This window comes from Barbus barbus (genome assembly GCF_936440315.1).
Source record: "Barbus barbus genome assembly, chromosome: 24".
In the NCBI taxonomy this organism is placed as follows: Eukaryota; Metazoa; Chordata; class Actinopteri; order Cypriniformes; family Cyprinidae; genus Barbus; species Barbus barbus.
Genome location: NC_136752.1, coordinates 30138631 through 30159796, shown reverse-complemented (window position 1 = coordinate 30159796; position 21166 = coordinate 30138631). Strand labels below are relative to the sequence as shown.

Sequence of the window (21166 nt, the reverse complement as noted above, 5' to 3'; positions counted from 1 at the left end):
AGACTAATATTAGTGTAGATGTCAATCTTCTTACGATGTAACGAGTACATTGTGTTATGGGGAGTGTTCCTGGACCTAATTAATGCAGCCTAACAATCCTTTAACGGATTTGAATATTAGAAGTGTGTGTGTACGCCATGATAAAGAGATGGGTCTTTAATCCAAATTTAAACTGACAGTGTGTCTGCCTCCCGAACAGTGTTCGGTACATTGTTCCAGAGTTTGGGCGCTAAATAGAAAAAGGATCTACCTCCCTCAGTTGATTTTGATATTCTAGGTATTATCAAATGGCCAGAGTTTTGAGAACGTAATGGATGTGGAGCAGAGCAGCCATCAAGTGTTAGACGATGTTCTAGGTTATTACTTTTGGGGGTTTTAGGTCCTAAATTAACACCTCTAACTTCGTGTTTCCTGATGATATTGTACATGTAAATCGTGAAAGTAACGGCCCTAGTACTGAGCTTTGAGGTACTCCATGCTGCACTTGTGATCGATATACCTCTTCATTCACTGCTACGAATTTATGGCGGTCAGATAAGTACGATTTGAACCATGCTAATGCACTTCCAATAATGTCAAAGTTTTCTAGTCTATTCAAAAGAATGTTGTGAACGATAGCGTTGAACGTAACGCTAAGATCCAGTACCACTAATAGAGATACAACCACGATCAGATGATAACAGCAGGTCATTTGTAACTCAGAGCAGTCTCAGTACTATGGGAAGGTCTAAATACTGACTGGAAATCCACACATATAATTTTTCTCTAAGAAGGACTATAACTGTGAGGATACTACCTTTTCTAGCATCTTTGACAGAAAAGGGAGATACGAGATCGCTCTGTAATTAACTAGATCTTGGGGGTCAAGTTGTTTTTTTTTTAATGAGAGGCTTAATAACAGCCAATTTAAAGGTTTTGGGGACATATCCTAATGACAAATTAATAATAGCCAAAAGAGGATCTATGACTTCTGGAAGCACCTCTTTTAGTAGTTTAACTGGAATAGGGTCTAACATGTTGTTGGTTTAGCTGATTTAACAAGTTCACACAATTCTTCCTTTCCTATAGTAGAGATGGCCTAGGACCTAAATGCATTGCTGATATGCTCACGGAATAGTAACCTAATGGACCACTCAGACCATTAGGATAGAGTCAGTTAGAAATACCAAGGGTTCACACAAAACAAGGGGAGTCCGCTTTTAGCTATTATGTCACACACCATTGGAACCAGCTTCCAGAAGAGATCGGGGGGCTGTTCCATAAAAGACGCTAAGAAAAGCGGGGATTAAAGTCCAAAACCTGACTTGAAATAACCTAACAAATCGGGACTAAAGCGGTTCCATAAACGACAATTCAAGTTCACGCAATCTGACTAATGCTATCCAGGTTCAGTGAGTCAGGATAATGTGATGTACACGCTTATTCTGAAGCAGCCCTTAATGTCGATCATGGATCAAATCGATCCACCATAGCAAACAGCGAATATTTGTGCTGTTTAACGCATTTGAAACATTGTGTTTTCCTCAGTGCATAATTGATACGTCACAGGTATATTTTTTACATCTGTAAATGTCAGAAAGCCATGCAAATATATCCATTTAGCTGTCAGGAGTGGGCGGGGCTTATGCGAGAGAACGAGCGCTGCGCTACACACACAGAGCAGAATAGAATACTAGCGCAAGAATTCTGAATAAAATATACATTCTGCTAAAATATGTTGTTGGACATTAAATGTGACACATAGAATTTTAATTTCCTACATATGTGTATTTTTATGATAGCCGCAACTGTTAATCACTAGCTCAAATGAGTTAAAAATGTAAATTTATAATAGAAATCAGAGTACATTTTAACTGATAAGAGGAACACACATTTAATTCAGTGATTTTAACATTTGATTGTGTTTTTATGCTTTAAAGAGCCATTTTAGATTAAAACATTACAATGTTCTAATAACCATAAAAGGTACAGCTGTCATAAATTCAGAGAGAAAGGCTGCATGGCTAGAAACTTCTGATCAACTGAAGTAGCAACTGTGTTAAAATGTCATTCGCCTACATTTTGGGCACAAAATGTAGGCAAATACACAGGTGTATTTTCTGTATACTTTTATTTTTGGACCGATAATAAATTAAACTGACTGTATGTGAGAGTGTCAGTGGTAATATCGATGCGTTCCTATTGGTCAGAGTTAGAGGAGCTCAGCTTAGCCTGACAGTTAGCCTGCTCCGGACCAGGTTAGTTTGCCAGCATAAGTTGCCACAGTGACTGAGCTTGAGCTATGGTAATTTTGCTTTCAGAAACCAAATCAAGTGAAAATAAGTCAGAATTACTGAAATAAGCCTGGCTTATTTGGTAAACTTGTTTTATGGAACAGGCCCCAGCTGTGCAAAAAAAATTAGCCACCATTAAATCCAGACACAAAACTCATGTTTAGCTGTGCATTTGTTGAATGAGCACTGCGCTATGTCCAATAGGACTGCATTTTATGGATAATCATTTTCTCTTAACGGTTTTAAAATTCATTTAAATCAATTTGTATGTCACTTTAAAATTCCTTGTTTTTATTGCTGTGATTATTTTTAATGACCTTCACTCATGTAAAGCACTTTGAATTACCACGGTGCATGTTCCATATAAATAAACTTGCCTTGATATCCGTAGCTATCAATTCTGTGCCGAATTTGAATGCTTCACAATTTTTTGACCGATGTTGATTCTGCAGCAAATTAGACCGTATAGTATAATGGGGTCACGTGATCGAGAGCAGCCTGCGGCTCCGGCCAGATTCGTTTGTCCAATGTAGCTCTTGTAAATCGGTATGAGAACACAAGGCTCTTCATTCCATTTTTCAAACTGAGACAACCTTTCTTTGAATGCGTGTTGCGATGTCACAGGACATGTCCAAGTCCAAGATCTGTGGCAATTACAAACATCCTGGAGGGACCGACTAGTAACCCAAAAGGTCAAGGATTCAAGTATCAGTACCAGCAGGAATTATACAAGGGAGTGAGTGTATAACACTACCTTCCATACCCACAGCTGAGGTGCCCTTGAACAACCCCAAAAACCCAGTTGCTCCCCAGCAAAGTGTATGCACACTTTGATGGGATAAGTGCATGTTGGTTGGGCCAAACGTCCTGTTAATGAAAAGCTAATGATTAACACTTAATTTGGTACCCCATGCAGTGGCCCAGGTTAACAACTGGAGGTTGGATAAGGGTCATGCCTCGTACAGAAGCATTCTGAGTCGAGGCATGACTGTACAAAAGGTCGTGGAACCTTGGTTTAAAAGTGTGGGGGAGAAAAAGGCACTCGGAAGAGGCACGTAATATCAGATTCGGCGAAGTCAAAAAGTACCAATAGACAAAAACATCTTGGTGTTCTGCAAGGTTTATTAAAAACACTAGATTTACAGGACCAGAGTAACTTCTCCACTAGAAACCACTGTCTGCTCACTAGACCTGGCCTTGATAGCGGTGTCTCTTCCTGAAAGACAAATTTTAGGAGCGTGAACGCGCTTATAAATTCTCAGTTCTGCTAGTCAAGTTAAAGCAAGAACTCACGTTTCCTGGTGCAGCTTTGCTCACAAGAGCCAGAAGATGGATGGCACACCTCTGTGCTGCAGTGGATGAAGATCTGACAGGGAAGAGAGGAGCAAGTCATAGAATCCACAAGTAGTAAAAACAAAACCGGTCAAGTAATGGGGGGCATACGGTTTCCTGCAGAGGAGCCAGTGAGGCTGGAGCTACAAATGTGAACATCTTCACAACAAAGCGCTTGTAGTGGGTTGGGAACTGAAGACCAGACGATCCAGTCACTGGAACCAGTGTGGTCAGATAACGGTCGTCCTGGTAAGGGCATCTGAAGAAAGAGAGAGAAGGTTAGAAAGCGCCTCCCAGTAGACAAACTGGATAAGATCGGCTGTACACTCACCCATCAACCAGAAGGTCCCACTGGGGGAGACTGAGTGGACTGGGGGTTGAAGTTGCCCAACAACGTCCCAGCATCAGGACAATGTTGGGGTCAGTCCTCTCCATAATGCGCACCTCAACATACACAGGCTCCCGCAGGACTTTTGTGACGGGATAATCAGCGTCACTGTAGTAGGACGTGTAGGCCTCATCCCCTGAGGAACACTGGGGTTTAACCACACTCAAGTTTGAAAGGCTTTAGGGAGACACAGGATAAGACCTCACCTTCTGCGCACCCTTTGGTTACACATTGGCCATTGGCCAGCCTGAGCTCCACCCTGAGAGGTCCAGGAGCAGCTACTGGTGGAGGTGGAGGAACAGAGTTCACCTCCACAACCAGTGCTTCAACAGAAGTTCCAGAGTACCTACACTGAAAGAGAAGCCTGGACAACAGACGGTGAGCTTGTAGCATTTATCAAAGGTTAAAATTCACACCAAGTCATAGATCACTTACTCAAAATGACTGTCCCTAGTGATGGAACCAAACGGTCCAATGCCAACTTCATACGAGGAGGTCATTCTGTTCTCATACACCACATATCCGCGGTCCTCCTGTGAATAGCAACACTGTTGGCATCCAGTCCATAAGCAAAGCAGAATTACACCAGAAGCAGCTGCTCACCATCATGCTCGTGCCACATGCGGTCACAGGGAACTGGTATATAGCAAAATAAGGCGTGGACTCCACAGGACCGCAAGGTGGGTCATTTCCACCCAGTAGACTAACCGAATCCAGACTCAGTCTAGGCAGAGTAACGTCTCTAGACACCACTACCACAAACTGACCATCTCTAATACACTGGACAGTCACTGGAACAAAAGGTACAAGAACAGGTTAGTGCTGAGAATCTGTTTAACATGAACAGTAAGATTGAGAAAGCTTACCTGCCCTCCCATAGTAACACTGCTGTCCGTTAAAGCAGCAGTTGATAGCTTCACACTCAGCACCACTGATCCCAGGTTGTCCACATTGGATCTGCTCATAATCAGCTACAGCACATTTATCAAGGTACTCTGCCTGGGCCACTGGCTTCTGAAACTGCTGAGGAAACCGCTGGGCAGTTTGTTGAGCTGGCTTCTGAAGCCGCTGGTCAGTTTGCTGTTGAGCTGGCTTCTGAAACCGCTGGTCAGTTTGTATCGGAGCTGGCTTCTGAAAGCGCTGGTCAGTTTGCTGTTGAGCTGGCTTCTGAAACCGCTGGTCAGTTTGCTGTCGGGCTGGCTTCTGAAACCGCTGGTCAGTTTGCTGTTGGGCTGGCTTCTGAAACTGCGGAGGAAACCACTGGGCAGTTTGTTGAGCTGGCTTCTGAAACCGCTGGTCAGTTTGTATCGGAGCTGGCTTCTGAAACCGCTGGTCAGTTCGCTGTTGAGCTGGCTTCTGAAACCGCTGGTCAGTTTGCTGTTGGGCTGGCTTCTGAAACCGCTGGTCAGTTTGCTGTTGGGCTGGCTTCTGAAACCGCTGGTCAGTTTGCTGTTGAGCTGGCTTCTGAAAGCGCTGGTCAGTTTGCTGTTGAGCTGGCTTCTGAAAGCGCTGGTCAGTTTTCTGTTGAGCTGGCTTCTGAAACCGCTGGTCAGTTTGCTGTTGGGCTGGCTTCTGAAACCGCTCGTCAGTTTGCTGTTGAGCTGGCTTCTGAAACCGCTCGTCAGTTTGCTGTTGAGCTGGCTTCTGAAACCGCTCGTCAGTTCGCTGTTGAGCTGGCTTCTGAAACCGCTCGTCAGTTCGCTGTTGAGCTGGCTTCTGAAACCGCTCGTCAGTTTGCTGTTGAGCTGGCTTCTGAAACCGCTCGTCAGTTTGCTGTTGAGCTGGCTTCTGAAACCGCTGGTCAGTTTGCCGTTGAGCTGGCTGCTGAAACCACTGGTCAGTTTGCTGGAACATCAGAGATTGAGGGTTCTGAAGCAAATTACTCCACTGTGGAACAGCATGACAGAAAGTACAAACTGCCAAAATCTGAAACAAACACCAACTTCCAGCCATTGTTCAACAGCTAGTCGCAAAGTAGAAGTGCAGCCTTTTGGTCTTTTTGTACGCTACAGATTTCAGCTAATTCATGATAGCTCCTCCCTCTTCATTAAACCTCACGATTCTCCAGACTTGCATGAGTTGGAGCTTATGCAACTGTGTGATTCAATTATCCTTGTTACATGCATGAAAAACAAACTTGAGCATAATTAAAAATAGCATACTTGTATTAATTTCTGCCATTTTGAATTCGGCCTTGGTTTTATCCTGCATTAGCTGAATCCAGGGCCACATTCAGCCCCGATAAAATGGTGCAAAGCGTTTATTGAACGGAAACGGTGGTTCGTTGAACACCTTGTTCTGATGACACAAATATTGCAACTATGGCAGCTGAGAAGGCCACTCTCTCTGTTCTTTTTGAATAATTTTCGGAGCCTGGTGAAATTGGTATAAATACGTGTTTAATACTGCAAAATACGTTTGATGTTACAGTCACTGCCCTTGCCGCCCAGAATAAAAGAGAACATCCCAGTCGAGTGAAAGGATTTATGATTATTCCTAATTATTGTGATCCAACATTTGCCTCGCATTTCAGGATGAAAATAAATTTCAGGTGAAGGATAATCCACTGTTTACCTCCGAGATCTATATGACCTTATTATTTTTATTGTGATTATCAGGCTTATCATTATTGCTGATCACTGTTTTTGTGCTATGATATTGTAATATTTACCATTATATAATCAGAGGAGCATAGAAAAGTTTATGAAAGTGTCACTCCCCAATACAATAGCAAAATATATAAATATGTATAGTATTTTTATGTTACATTAATCAGTGTCTAGCACACCTTCCTAAGGAAAGCATACGGACCGGAACAGAAGACATTGCAATTACTACATGATATTTAGACAGACAAAGAAGTTCCAGATTTATACTTGTGCTCTTATTATTTCAGTTATTTTGCTTTTAATGTAAATAAACATGTGCAAACAATATACTTGCTCTTGTGAATTTATTTTGATGTTAATTACATTTACTTACAAATTCACCATCATCATGTTGATAAGCTATGTTACTATAAAACTCTTATGACAAACGTTTTAATATCTTCAATTGTCGCGTATACTGAGCTGCAGTGGACACATTTGTAAACGACTTCACTTGGACCCATAGTGCGAGCTGTCTCTTTAATACCGCGTGGTTTATATACACGTTGCTGCTGATTGGGCTGACATTTTTGACACACCCACCAAACATGAGAAAACGTATCTCAAACCCCGTTGCACACCGTTTCCAGGAAACATGTCGTTCAATCTGGAAACCATAGCAAACCATTAGGCAACGGTTTTGGCATACAGCTTGAAGCAAATCCAAAATGGCGGCTTGTATGTAGTGCGCGTGTTTTGTTTTCAGTTTTTATGTATAAGGATATCAAAGATTGTTTTACGATTGTTCCTGAGTTCGTTGTATAATTTTTTGCATTTTATTAAATTGTATTGCGAAAATGCGGATACACTCTGGACTCGTTTACCTGCTTGGCTGCCTGGCGTTGTGGATCCCCACTGTCGGCATGTTCTCTAACGCTAATGCTGATGAGGGGTGAGATAAGCCTGCGCTATGGCACAGGTGGACTATCCCGAGTGCTATGACTATCCTGGAGCCAGATGGCGGAGGTGGTATCCTGATGACTCGGGCGTTTGAGAAGTACCTCGTTTCTCGGATGCCTTTCGATTTGAGAGATGAACCAAGAGGTCTGCGATGCCTTTGTTCCTGGGGAAATGGAAAGTTATCTCGTTACGCAGTGTCCATCTGTAGCGATGGCCCGTCAGCCGGCTCAGCGAGGAAAAACTGGTGGGTTCTTGTTTTGCTCTTATTGTCGGGCAATATTCATCCGAATCCAGGCCCAGAGAGGGTGCAGCTTCAAACTCCAGATGAATTCAAGTCAAGCAACGGATTACGTTTTTTTTCATCTTAATGTACGCAGTCTGGTAAATAAAATGGACTTGATAAGAATATGGGCCGATTCAACAAATTCCGATATTATCGTTCTCTCTGAGACATGGTTAAATAAATCAGTGCCGAATTCCATGGTACTTATTGAGGGATTTCAACTTTTTAGATAAGACCGTACAAAAAAAGGTGGTGGAGTTGCAGTTTATGTTAAGTCTAAACTAAACTGCACTTGTATTATTTCCATCAGCAAACCAAAATGCTTTGAACGTCTTGCAATTAGATTACTTTTTCAAAATGGACCTGATATCGTCGTTGTGGGATGTTATTTCTCCCACCATCGGCATCAAGTGAAGCTATCACTTCATTAATTGACTTTCTTAACGAGTGGACAACATCAGAATTGATTTTACTTGGGGATTTGAATTGGGACTGGTCATCACATATGTTTGATCCATTCAGGGGTATTTGTGACTCTCTTTGTTTGGAGCAACTTATAAATTTGCCTGCCCGGTTAAATCAGAAAGATCCAGCTAAATCCACTCTACCTGATGTAATTTTAACCAATGCTCCTCATAGATTTACCGCAGTTGGAGTATTTTGTAATGGTGTCAGTGATCACTGTGCAATATATGTTTGAGAGATTGCAGGATTCCAAAGGGTAAATCACGTTTTATTTTGAAACGACAATTTAAATATATTAATGAACAAGCTTTTTTGCAAGATATTTATAATAGTGATTTGCGCTTTGTTTTACAAATACCTGATGTTGACTTAGCATGGGAGTATTTTAGATCAACTTTTTTAGCTTTATGTGATAAATATGCACCTTATAACAGATTTAGAATAAGTAATAGAGACAATCCATGGTTTAATGAGTCAATATCTTCAAAAAAAGAGATGTTGCGTGGGCTTTAGCTAAGAAAACAAATAATCAATTGGACTGGGTTAATTACAGAACAACAAGAAATAATTGTACTAAATTGGTAAAAAACTCAAAACGTGATTATTATTTAAACATGTTAAATGAAAATTTGAATGATCCAACAAAGTTTTGGAAGTTAACCAAATTAGTTTCTGGTTCAAAAACTTTTACCAGTCTGCCTGATTATTTGAAATTAAATAAGTGCGTAATTAGAGGAAAAGAAAATATTGTGAATACTTTTAATAGTCATTTTATCTCTGCTTAAAGAACAAATTAAAACATCTAACATAGATGCTATGGAAACCACATCATCTTGTTCCACTCAGTCTTTTGCCTTTACTCCAATTTCGGATATACAAGTTTACAAAGCATTATTAAATTTGGATTGTAAAAAATCAGCAGGGTTTGATAAAATAGAACCTTATTTTTAAAAAATTGCTGCAGCACTGATAACAGAGCCCATCTCTTTTATTTTTAATTTAAGTTTAACCTCAAATGCTATCCCTCGTGCATGGAAATCAGCTATAGTTCTCCCCTTGTTAAAAGGTGGCGACCCATTTGAATTAGATAATTATCGCCCGATTTCAAAGTTACTGTAATGAGGGGTCTGAGGCAGAGGGATCCATTTTCAGCTTTATTGATAAGACAGGGTCAAACAGGCAGAGATCAGTCAACAGCGACAGGGGTGTCAGAGATAAATCAGAATCCATAAACGATATCCAGGCTAGAGTCGAGGCAGGCGGCAGACAGGGGAAGTAAACAACAGTCCAGAGATCAGGTCACAAAGGCAGGTAGCAGAGAATCACAGAGTCGGATAAACAGTCCAAGGTCGTAAACGGGAGATCAATAAACATGGACTAAACGCCCAGTAGTGTAGCCGGGGCAATACAAGACTTCGCGGTGAGTTGTTGGAGATTGCCGCTTATATGGGGTAACAGTGATGGGAAACACCTGTGCTGCAATCAGTCTCAGGTACAGGGCATTGTACAGGGCAGTTCGGTTAATATTCCGGTGATGGTGCCCTCCGGTGGTGTTCAGGGAGAGCCACAGAGGGCGAGTTTGTGACAGAGCCCCCCCTCCTGCGAGCGGCTCCTGAAGCGAGGGGCGGTTCTCCGCCGGGGCCTTCCACGGGTGCGAGAAGCGGGTCTGTTGGGATGCAGACGATGGAAATCATCCGTGAGCGTGGGGTCCAGGATGTCCTGGGCGTTGACCCAGGACCTCTCCTCGGGACCGTACCTCTCCCAGTCGATGAGGTATTGTAACACCCTGCCTCGGCGTCGGGAATCCAAGATCTCCCTGACTCGATACGCCTCCTCGCCGTTTACCACGATAGGAGGGGTGCGCTCCTCAGCGGCCTCCTCCTGGTTCCCTCTCCTCTCAGACCACCGGCGGGCTTGAGCAAAGACATATGAAAAGTGGGTGAGATACGATAACTGGCAGGAAGTGCTAAACGATATGAAACTGGTGTAATTTGACAAATTATTTTGAAAGGACCCACGTATCTGGGACTGAGCTTCTTGCACGGGAGACGAAGGCGAAGGTCCTTGGTGGATAACCACACCCACTGACCCGGAGCATAGGGGGGACCAGGTCTCCGACGACGATTGGCCTGCTCTCTGACCCGGCGTACAGCACGTTGCAGATGAATTCCAGGTCTCCTCACTGCGGTGTAGCCAGTCATTGACAGCGGGCAGATCAGAGGGTTCCCCTGACCAGGGAAATAGGGGAGGCTGAAACCCCTGCACACACTGGAACGGTGTTAGACCAGTCGAAGGCTTGCGTAGTGAATTCTGAGCATATTCCGCCCAAAGCAGATATCGACTCCAGTCGTTCTGATTGTTGTGGCAGTAAGATCTTAGAAACCAAATTAGTTCTTGATTGAGCCGTTCCACTTGGCCATTGAACTCGGGGTGATAGCCAGAGGTTAGACTGATGTTTATGTTGAGCTGCTGACAGAAGGCAGACCAGACTCTGGAGGTGAATTGTGGTCCACGGTCAGAGACAATGTCCTCGGGCTGTCCGTAGAATCGGAAAACGCATGTTCCAGCAAAGCCTCTGCTGTTTCGAAGGCTGTGGGGAGCTTGGGGAGAGGAATGAGGCGGCATGCTTTGGAGAAGCGGTCGATAACTGTAAGTATGGTGGTGTGATTTCTGGAAAGAGGAAGGTCAGTGACAAAGTCGATGGCGATATGGGACCAGGGTCGTTGAGGTATGGGTAGAGGTTGAAGTAAGCCAGCTGGGCATTGATGAGATGACTTGGTAATGTTGCAGGTGGCACAGTGCTGGATGAACATGGCAACGTCCTTCTGTACCGATGGCCACCAGAAACGGTTGTTAATAAGGTGAACAGTAGCTGTGATGCCGGGATGACCGGAACTGGGAGATTCGTGAATCATCCGTAGGATGCGTTGTCAAAGATCTACTGGAACAAAAGTTAAGTTAGGTGGGCATTCAGGTGGCGTGGGATCATCGGCTTGTGCCTCGGTAATCTCTGTCATAATGTCCCATTGTACGGGAGCGAGAATGAGAGATGTGGGAATGACCGGTTCGTTGGTGGTGTTTGAATTAAAATTGTCTGGAGAGAGCATCAGCTTTACCATTCCTTGAGCCAGGACGGTAAGTAACATGAAAGTCAAATCGGGAAAAGAACAGTGACCATCTTGCTTGACGGGAGTTAAGGCGTTTGGCTGACCTGATGTATTCCAGATTTCTGTGATCAGTGAGTACAATGAAAGGTCGTTTGGCGCCCTCTAGCCAATGCCTCCACTCCTCGAAAGCCAACTACTTTGGCTAGTAGTTCTCGATCCCCAACATCATAGTTCTTCTCAGCAGCGTTGCGTTTCCTGGAGTAATAAGCACATGGATAGAGCTTAGCGGGGTTACCTTGACGTTGAGACAAGATGGCTCCAATGCCTGTGTGAGAGGCATCCACCTCAACCGTGAACTCGAGCTCTGGATCGGGGTGATGAAGAATCGGTGCGGAGTTAAAACGTTCCTTGAGTTGCTGAAAAGCCTCTGATGCTGCTGTAGACCAGGCGAGGTAGCGCTTGCCTCCCTTAAGCAATGACGTTAACGGAGCGGCTATGGTGCTGAAGTTGCGTATGAAACGTCTGTAGAAGTTGGCAAACCCCAGGAAACGCTGCAGATCCGTTGTGGTCTTGGGTGTGGGCCAGTTTAACACTGAGTTGATTTTCTTCTCATCCGGATAAGGTTGTATGCATTGCGAAGGTCAAGCTTGGTAAAGTATTTTGCAGAATGGAGCATTTCTAGGGCGGCTGGAACCAGTGGCAGAGGGTAGCGGAACTTGACTGTGATCTCATTGACTGTAATCCTCCATCCTTCTTTTTGACAAAGAAGAAACCTGCTGACACTGGTGAGGTGGATGGTCGAGTTTGTGACAGTTACCGGTGATGGCAAAAGTATTTGAATCCTTTATAAATGAACAAGTAAAACAATTTTTAACTGAAAATGCAATTTTAAATAAATTTCAGTCAGGCTTCAGATCCGGTCACAGTACTATAACAGCAGCCATATCGGTCATAAATTATGTTATAAATTGCTTGGATAGTGAACAGTATTGTGCAGCTTTATTTGTAGACCTTACCGAAGCATTTGACTCTGTAGATCATACAGTTTTGTTGCAAAAACTCAGGTGTGTGGGTTTTAGACAGAAAATTATAGTTCATCAGAGTTAAAAATTATAAAAGGTGTCCCTTTTATAATTTTTATAATTTTTAGCACCCATTTTATTTTCAATATATATTAATGATTTGGGATGTGGGATAACCCCAGCTAAAATTCATTTCTACGCTGAAGACACTGTTATTTATACAGTAGCACGTTCCTTGGACCAAGCTGTATTTTTTTGCAAGAATCTTTTAGGACATTGCAACTTTCATTGTCAAATTTAAAATTGGTATTAAATTCTAATAAAACGAAATAAATGTTTTTTACCAGACATGGCATTAAATCGGATTACTTTATTTTAAGTTTAGAGAGTGAGAGTATAGAAAGAGTTAGTTGCTACAAATATTTGGGTATATGGCTGGATGAAAGGCTGAGTTTTCAGGTACATATTGAAAATCTATTAAAAAAGTATCTGTTTTTTGTATCGTTTAAAGAAATGTTTTCCCTTTGAAGCAAGGGAGAGAATTATACAAGGTTGTTTTGCTTCGGTGCTGGATTATGGTGATGTGACTTAGATGCATGCAAGTTCTTCTATTTTAAAAAAGTCGGATTATGTATACCATGCTGCATTACGATTTGTGACTTGTGCTTCTTCTCACACTCATCATTGTACCTTGTATGAATTAGTGGGTTGGTCCTCTTTGTTTCAGAGGAGAAAAATACTGTGGTGGGAGGAGCAAACGACAGACACAGTGGGTGTGGTGTCAAGCCTCGGAGAGGTTTTTATTAAACAATAAAAGGTAAAATAAAGTGTCCAAAGGGGGAAAAAAAGTGTCCAAATAAACGGGGAATCTGGTGTCCTCGTTGTGCTGCGGGGCTTGTGCAGGAGGGTAGTGTTAAGAAGGGAAGGGGCGGAGTCCGGTGGCCACACGCGCTCCCCTCTCGGGGCCAGGAGCGAGTGGCGACGTCTCTTGCGCGGCTTCTTCCAACTCCTGGGTTCCCGGCGCTTCTGGGGGATTCGACGGCCTGGCATCCTGGCCCGTCAGCCTGGCCCGTCAGCCGTCTCACGGGTGCGGCAATCCTCCTCCTCGACGCACCCTTCCTGGACCCACGAGGACACCAGCGTGCATGCACGGGGAAGAGACCGGTCTCCCGAGGAGAGGCGCGCTCGGCATTTAAACGGCGGCGGTGATGAGGCTCTATTCACATCAGGTGCGCCTCATCACACGCCGCCAGCCCTGGCTGTTTCAGCGCCCCTCCTCTCTCACACACCCACTCCTGTCGGGAGCCTGGTGAAGGGCGGCGAATACGGGACGGGGTGGTGATGACAATAAGGGGGGAGGCAGCCGACTCGTCACAATACATATGTTGTTATTTACAGCTAAGGCCTTGTTAGGTTAATTACCCTCTTATATATGTAGTCTGCTATCTTATTATACTTGTCATTATAGTACAAGATCGACTGATAGATTGCTTTTACATGTTCCTAGAGTTTACACAGAGTTTGGCAAAACTGCTTTCTCTTTTTATGCACCTTTCTTATGGAATGAGAGAGTATTTTAATGTTGCAAAAACTTCCTTCGCTAAATACCTTTAAAAATGTTTTATGGTCTAACTGTAAGGAAACGTGTAAATGTTTTAATTAAGTATTAAGGTTTTTTTGTGTGTGTATGAGTTTTAATGTATATGTATACTGTTTTGTGTGAAACTTTTTTGCGATGCCATTTTGGCCAGGACTCCCTGGAAGAAGAGATTTTATATCTCAATGGGACTATCCTGGTAAAATAAAGGAAATATTAATAAAACGGTGTGAGCCTGAACGTGCCCCAGGTTTGAAAATGTCGTAGCGTCTGTGATAGTTCAAGACGGGTTTGGATAACTTTGCTGACCTGCTCATAATAAACGAGCTTCAGCGACCACAACGAGCACCGATTTGGTCACGATCCGGGGGTTTTGTCGCAGACTATGGAAATCTATCTACGACAACAAAATCCAGCCAAAAAGTCCCGTAGTGTGAGCCTGCGTTAAAAATAAAACAATCCAGAATTGTCAAAACGTCAACAACTGGATTCAGCTAATGCAGGATAAAACCAAGGCCGAATTCAAAATGGCAGAAATTAATACAAGTATGCTATTTTTAATTATGCTCAAGTTTCACACAGTTGCATAAGCTCCAACTCATGCAAGTCTGGAGAATCGTGAGGATTAATGAAGAGGGAGGAGTTATCATTAATTAGCTGAAATCTGTAGAGTACAAAAAGACCAAAAGGCTGTACTTCTACTTTGTGACTAGCTATTGAACAATGGCTGGAAGTTGGTGTTTGTTTCAGATTTTGGCAGTTTGTGTTTTCTGTCATGCTATTCCACAGTGGAGTAATTTGCCTCAGAACCCTCAAGCTCTGATGTTCCAGCAAACTGACCAGCGGTTTCAGAAGCCAGCTCAACAGCAAACTGACCAGCGGTTTCAGAAGCCAGCTCAACAGCAAACTGACCAGCGGTTTCAGAAGCCAGCTCAACAGCAAACTGACCAGCGGTTTCAGAAGCCAGCTCAACAGCAAACTGACCAGAGGTTTCAGAAGCCAGCTCCACAGCAAACTGACCGGAGGTTTCAGAAGCCAGCTCCACAGCAAACTGACCAGCGGTTTCAGAAGCCAGCTCAACAGCAAACTGACCAGCGGTTTCAGAAGCCAGCTCAACAGCAAACTGACCAGCGGTTTCAGAAGCCAGCTCAACAGCAAACTGACCAGAGGTTTCAGAAGCCAGCTCAACAGCAAACTGACCAGAGGTTTCCTCAGCAGTTTCAGAAGCCAGTTCAACAGCAAACTGACCAGCGGTTTCAGAAGCCAACTCAACAGCAAACTGTCCAGAGGCTTCCTCAGCAGTTTCAGAAGCCAGTGGCCCAGGCAGAGCCCCTTGATAAATGTGCTGTAGCAGATTACGAGCAGATCCAATGTGGACAACCTGGGATCAGTGGTGCTGAGTGTGACGCTATCAACTGCTGCTTTAACGGACAGCAGTGTTACTATGGGAGGGCAGGTAAGCTTTCTCAATCTTATTCTGTTCATTTTAAACAGATTCTCAGTACTAACCTGTTCTTGTACCTGTTCCAGTGACTGTCCAGTGTATTAGAGATGGTCAGTTTGTGGTAGTGGTGTCTAGAGACGTTACTCTGCCTAGACTGAGTCTGGATTCGGTTAGTCTACTGGGTGGAAATGACCCACCTTGCGGTCCTGTGGAGTCCACGCCTTATTTTGCTATATACCAGTTCCCTGTGACCGCATGTGGCACGAGCATGATGGTGAGCAGCTGCTTCTGGTGTAATTCTGCTTTGCTTATGGACTGGATGCCAACAGTGTTGCTATTCACAGGAGGACCGTGGATATGTGGTGTATGAGAACAGAATGACCTCCTCATATGAAGTTGGCATTGGACCGTTTGGTTCCATCACAAGGGACAGTCATTTTGAGTAAGTGATCTATGACTTGGTGTGAATTTTAATCTTTGATAAATGCTACAAGCTCACCGTCTGTTGTCCAGGCTTCTCTTTCAGTGTAGGTACTCTGGAACTTCTGTTGAAGCACTGGTTGTGGAGGTGAACTCTGTTCCTCCACCTCCACCAGTAGCTGCTCTTGGACCTCTCAGGGTGGAGCTCAGGCTGGCCAATGGCCAATGTGTCACCAAAGGGTGTGCAGAAGGTAAGGCCTTATCCTGTCTCCCTAAAGCCTTTCAGACTTGAGTCTGGTTAAACCCCAGTGTTCATCCTCAGGGGATGAGGCCTACATGTCCTACTACAGTGACGCTGATTATCCCGTCACAAAAGTCCTGCGGGAGCCTGTGTATGTTGAGGTGCGCATTATGGAGAGGACTGACCCCAACATTGTCCTGATGCTGGGACGTTGTTGGGCGACTTCAACCCCCAGTCCACTCCGTCTCCCCCAGTGGGACCTTCTGGTTGATGGGTGAGTGTACAGCCGATCTTTTATCCAGTTTGTCTACTGGGAGGCACTTTCTAACCTTCTCCCTCTCCTCTTCAGATGCCCTTACCAGGACGACCGTTATCTGACCACACTGGTTCCAGTGACTGGATCGTCTGGTCTTCAGTTCCCAACCCACTACAAGCGCTTTGTTGTGAAGATGTTCACATTTGTAGCTCCAGCCTCACTGGCTCCTCTGCAGGAAACTGTATGCCCCCATTACTTGAACGGTTTTGTTTTTACTACTTGTGGATTCTATGACTTGCTCCTCTCTTCCCTGTCAGATCTTCATCCACTGCAGCACAGAGGTGTGCCATCCATCTTCTGGCTCTTGTGAGCAAAGCTGCACCAGGAAACGTGAGTTCTTGCTTTAACTTGACCAGCAGAACTGAAAATTTATAAGCGCGTTCACGCTCCTAAAATCTTCTCTTTCAGGAAGAGACACTGCTATCAAGGCCAGCTCGAGTGAGCAGACAGTGGTTTCTAGTGGAGAAGTTACTCTGGTCCTGTAAATCTAGTGATTTTAATAAAAATCTTTTTGTCTATTGGTACTTTTCACTTTGCCGAATCTGATATTACTTGCCTCTTCCGAGTTTGTGGGGTTTTTTTTTTCTCCCCCACACTTTTAAACCAAGGTTCCACGACCTTTTGTACAGTCATGCCTCGACTTGATAACCTGGGCCACCGCATAGGGTACCAAATTAAGGGTTAATCGTTAACTGGACATTTAGCCCAACCAACATGCATTCATCACATCCAAGTCACCTTTATTTATGTAGCGCTTTTAACAATGCAAATTAAATGACAAGATTAAGCTCCTTTCAGTTAAAGGAATTTCATTGAGTTCAGTTTAAATGGTGTCTTTTGCAAGCAGGTCGACATCAGCAAGGAACCAAAATTCCATCGGTGCCAGAATGGAGAGAAATCAGGCTCTGTCGGGGGGCAAGTTCTCCTCTGGCCAAACGAACCAGCAGTTCAACTGCAGCACAGTCAGATTGTAAGGGTTCCAGTGGTCTCTTCCCGATGCTGTCTAAGTGGCGGGGTCCTCTCTGGGGCTCATCTAGGTGTCCAGGGGCCTGTTACATAAAACAAGTTTACCAAATAGGTCAGGTTTATTTTAGTTGGTTTGATTTATTGTCAGTTGATTTGGTTCTAAATAAGTCAGACTAACTGAAATAAACCTGACTTATTTGGTAAACTTGTTTTATGAAACGCGACCCTGGTCTCCACTGATGTTCAGGGCTGTAGAGGTCATCTCTGGGTGCTAATCCACCATCTGATCTGGATATGAACTGGATCTGGTGCCTGCAGTGACCATCTGGGCTGGATACGGACTGGATTGGGCGGCTAAGGTGACCTCTGAATAAGAGAAAAACAGACTAATATTAGTGTAGATGTCAATCTTCTTACGATGTAACGAGTACATTGTGTTATGGGGAGTGTTCCTGGACCTAATTAATGCAGCCTAACAATCCTTTAACGGATTTGAATATTAGAAGTGTGTGTACGCCATGATAAAGAGATGGGTCTTTAATCCAAATTTAAACTGACAGTGTGTCTGCCTCCCGAACAGTGTTCGGTACATTGTTCCAGAGTTTGGGCGCTAAATAGAAAAAGGATCTACCTCCCTCAGTTGATTTTGATATTCTAGGTATTATCAAATGGCCAGAGTTTTGAGAACGTAATGGATGTGGAGCAGAGCAGCCATCAAGTGTTAGACGATGTTCTAGGTTATTACTTTTGGGGGTTTTAGGTCCTAAATTAACACCTATTTTTAACACCTCTAACTTCGTGTTTCCTGATGATATTGTACATGTAAATCGTGAAAGTAACGGCCCTAGTACTGAGCTTTGAGGTACTCCATGCTGCACTTGTGATCGATATACCTCTTCATTCACTGCTACGAATTTATGGCGGTCAGATAAGTACGATTTGAACCATGCTAATGCACTTCCAATAATGTCAAAGTTTTCTAGTCTATTCAAAAGAATGTTGTGAACGATAGCGTTGAACGTAACGCTAAGATCCAGTACCACTAATAGAGATACAACCACGATCAGATGATAACAGCAGGTCATTTGTAACTCAGAGCAGTCTCAGTACTATGGGAAGGTCTAAATACTGACTGGAAATCCACACATATAATTTTTCTCTAAGAAGGACTATAACTGTGAGGATACTACCTTTTCTAGCATCTTTGACAGAAAAGGGAGATACGAGATCGCTCTGTAATTAACTAGATCTTGGGGGTCAAGTTGTTTTTTTTTTTTAATGAGAGGCTTAATAACAGCCAATTTAAAGGTTTTGGGGACATATCCTAATGACAAATTAATAATAGCCAAAAGAGGATCTATGACTTCTGGAAGCACCTCTTTTAGTAGTTTAACTGGAATAGGGTCTAACATGTTGTTGGTTTAGCTGATTTAACAAGTTCACACAATTCTTCCTTTCCTATAGTAGAGATGGCCTAGGACCTAAATGCATTGCTGATATGCTCACGGAATAGTAACCTAATGGACCACTCAGACCATTAGGATAGAGTCAGTTAGAAATACCAAGGGTTCACACAAAACAAGGGGAGTCCGCTTTTAGCTATTATGTCACACACCATTGGAACCAGCTTCCAGAAGAGATCGGGGGGCTGTTCCATAAAAGACGCTAAGAAAAGCGGGGATTAAAGTCCAAAACCTGACTTGAAATAACCTAACAAATCGGGACTAAAGCGGTTCCATAAACGACAATTCAAGTTCACGCAATCTGACTAATGCTATCCAGGTTCAGTGAGTCAGGATAATGTGATGTACACGCTTATTCTGAAGCAGCCCTTAATGTCGATCATGGATCAAATCGATCCACCATAGCAAACAGCGAATATTTGTGCTGTTTAACGCATTTGAAACATTGTGTTTTCCTCAGTGCATAATTGATACGTCACAGGTATATTTTTTACATCTGTAAATGTCAGAAAGCCATGCAAATATATCCATTTAGCTGTCAGGAGTGGGCGGGGCTTATGCGAGAGAACGAGCGCTGCGCTACACACAGAGCAGAATAGAATACTAGCGCAAGAATTCTGAATAAAATATACATTCTGCTAAAATATGTTGTTGGACATTAAATGTGACACATAGAATTTTAATTTCCTACATGTGTATTTTTATGATAGCCGCAACTGTTAATCACTAGCTCAAATGAGTTAAATGTGTGTTCCTCTTATCAGTTAAAATGTACTCTGATTTCTATTATAAATTTACATTTTTAATTCAGTGATTTTAACATTTGATTGTGTTTTTATGCTTTAAAGAGCCATTTTAGATTGTAATGTTTTAATGTTCTAATAACCATAAAAGGTACAGCTGTCATAAATTCAGAGAGAAAGGCTGCATGGCTAGAAACTTCTGATCAACTGAAGTAGCAACTGTGTTAAAATGTCATTCACAGGTGTATTTTCTGTATACTTTTATTTTTGGACCGATAATAAATTAAACTGACTGTATGTGAGAGTGTCAGTGGTAATATCGATGCGTTCCTATTGGTCAGAGTTAGAGGAGCTCAACTTAGCCTGACAGTTAGCCTGCTCCGGACCAGGTTAGTTTGCCAGCATAAGTTGCCACAGTGACTGAGCATTAGCTATGGTAATTTTGCTTTCAGAAACCAAATCAAGTGAAAATAAGTCAGAATTACTGAAATAAGCCTGGCTTATTTGGTAAACTTGTTTTATGGAACAGGCCCCAGCTGTGCAAAAAAAATTAGCCACCATTAAATCCAGACACAAAACTCATGTTTAGCTGTGCATTTGTTGAATGAGCACTGCGCTATGTCCAATAGGACTGCATTTTATGGATAATCATTTTCTCTTAACGGTTTTAAAATTCATTTAAATCAATTTGTATATCACTTTAAAATTCCTTGTTTTTATTGCTGTGATTATTTTTAATGACCTTCACTCATGTAAAGCACTTTGAATTACCACGGTGCATGTTCCATATAAATAAACTTGCCTTGATATCCGTAGCTATCAATTCTGTGCCGAATTTGAATGCTTCACAATTTTTTGACCGATGTTGATTCTGCAGCAAATTAGACCGTATAGTATAATGGGGTCACGTGATCGAGAGCAGCCTGCGGCTCCGGCCAGATTCGTTTGTCCAATGTAGCTCTTGTAAATCGGTATGAGAACACAAGGCTCTTCATTCCATTTTTCAAACTGAGACAACCTTTCTTTGAATGCGTGTTGCGATGTCACAGGACATGTCCAAGATCTGTGGCAATTACAAACATCCTGGAGGGACCGACTAGTAACCCAAAAGGTCAAGGATTCAAGTATCAGTACCAGCAGGAATTATACAAGGGAGTGAGTGTATAACACTACCTTCCATACCCACAGCTGAGGTGCCCTTGAACAACCCCAAAAACCCAGTTGCTCCCCAGCAAAGTGTATGCACACTTTGATGGGATAAGTGCATGTTGGTTGGGCCAAACGTCCTGTTAATGAAAAGCTAATGATTAACACTTAATTTGGTACCCCATGCAGTGGCCCAGGTTAACAACTGGAGGTTGGATAAGGGTCATGCCTCGTACAGAAGCATTCTGAGTCGAGGCATGACTGTACAAAAGGTCGTGGAACCTTGGTTTAAAAGTGTGGGGGAGAAAAAGGCACTCGGAAGAGGCACGTAATATCAGATTCGGCGAAGTCAAAAAGTACCAATAGACAAAAACATCTTGGTGTTCTGCAAGGTTTATTAAAAACACTAGAT

The 21166-nt window shown here is 43.1% G+C and overlaps 2 protein-coding genes across 2 annotated transcripts; one reads left to right on the top strand and one right to left on the bottom strand.

The window, feature by feature from the left end:
- Window positions 1–3412: 3412 nt before the first annotated feature.
- LOC306843543 (zona pellucida sperm-binding protein 4-like) lies at window positions 3413–7506 on the bottom strand (the record flags this gene model as incomplete). The annotated part of the gene is made up of 10 exons (XM_079375071.1): window positions 3413–3489; window positions 3567–3639; window positions 3717–3864; window positions 3937–4129; window positions 4200–4357; window positions 4429–4526; window positions 4597–4784; window positions 4860–5013; window positions 6782–6785; window positions 7466–7506. The coding sequence occupies 10 exons, from the start codon at window positions 7504–7506 to the stop codon at window positions 3413–3415; spliced, it is 1134 nt and encodes a 377-aa protein (XP_079231197.1).
- Window positions 7507–11019: 3513 nt separating this feature from the next.
- On the top strand, window positions 11020–16921 carry LOC306843542 (zona pellucida sperm-binding protein 4-like; the record flags this gene model as incomplete). The annotated part of the gene is made up of 10 exons (XM_079375070.1): window positions 11020–11023; window positions 11080–11150; window positions 15276–15471; window positions 15546–15733; window positions 15804–15901; window positions 15973–16130; window positions 16202–16394; window positions 16470–16617; window positions 16694–16766; window positions 16845–16921. 10 exons carry the CDS (start codon window positions 11020–11022, stop codon window positions 16919–16921), a joined length of 1206 nt encoding a protein of 401 aa, XP_079231196.1.
- Between the last annotated feature and the right edge of the window lie 4245 nt (window positions 16922–21166).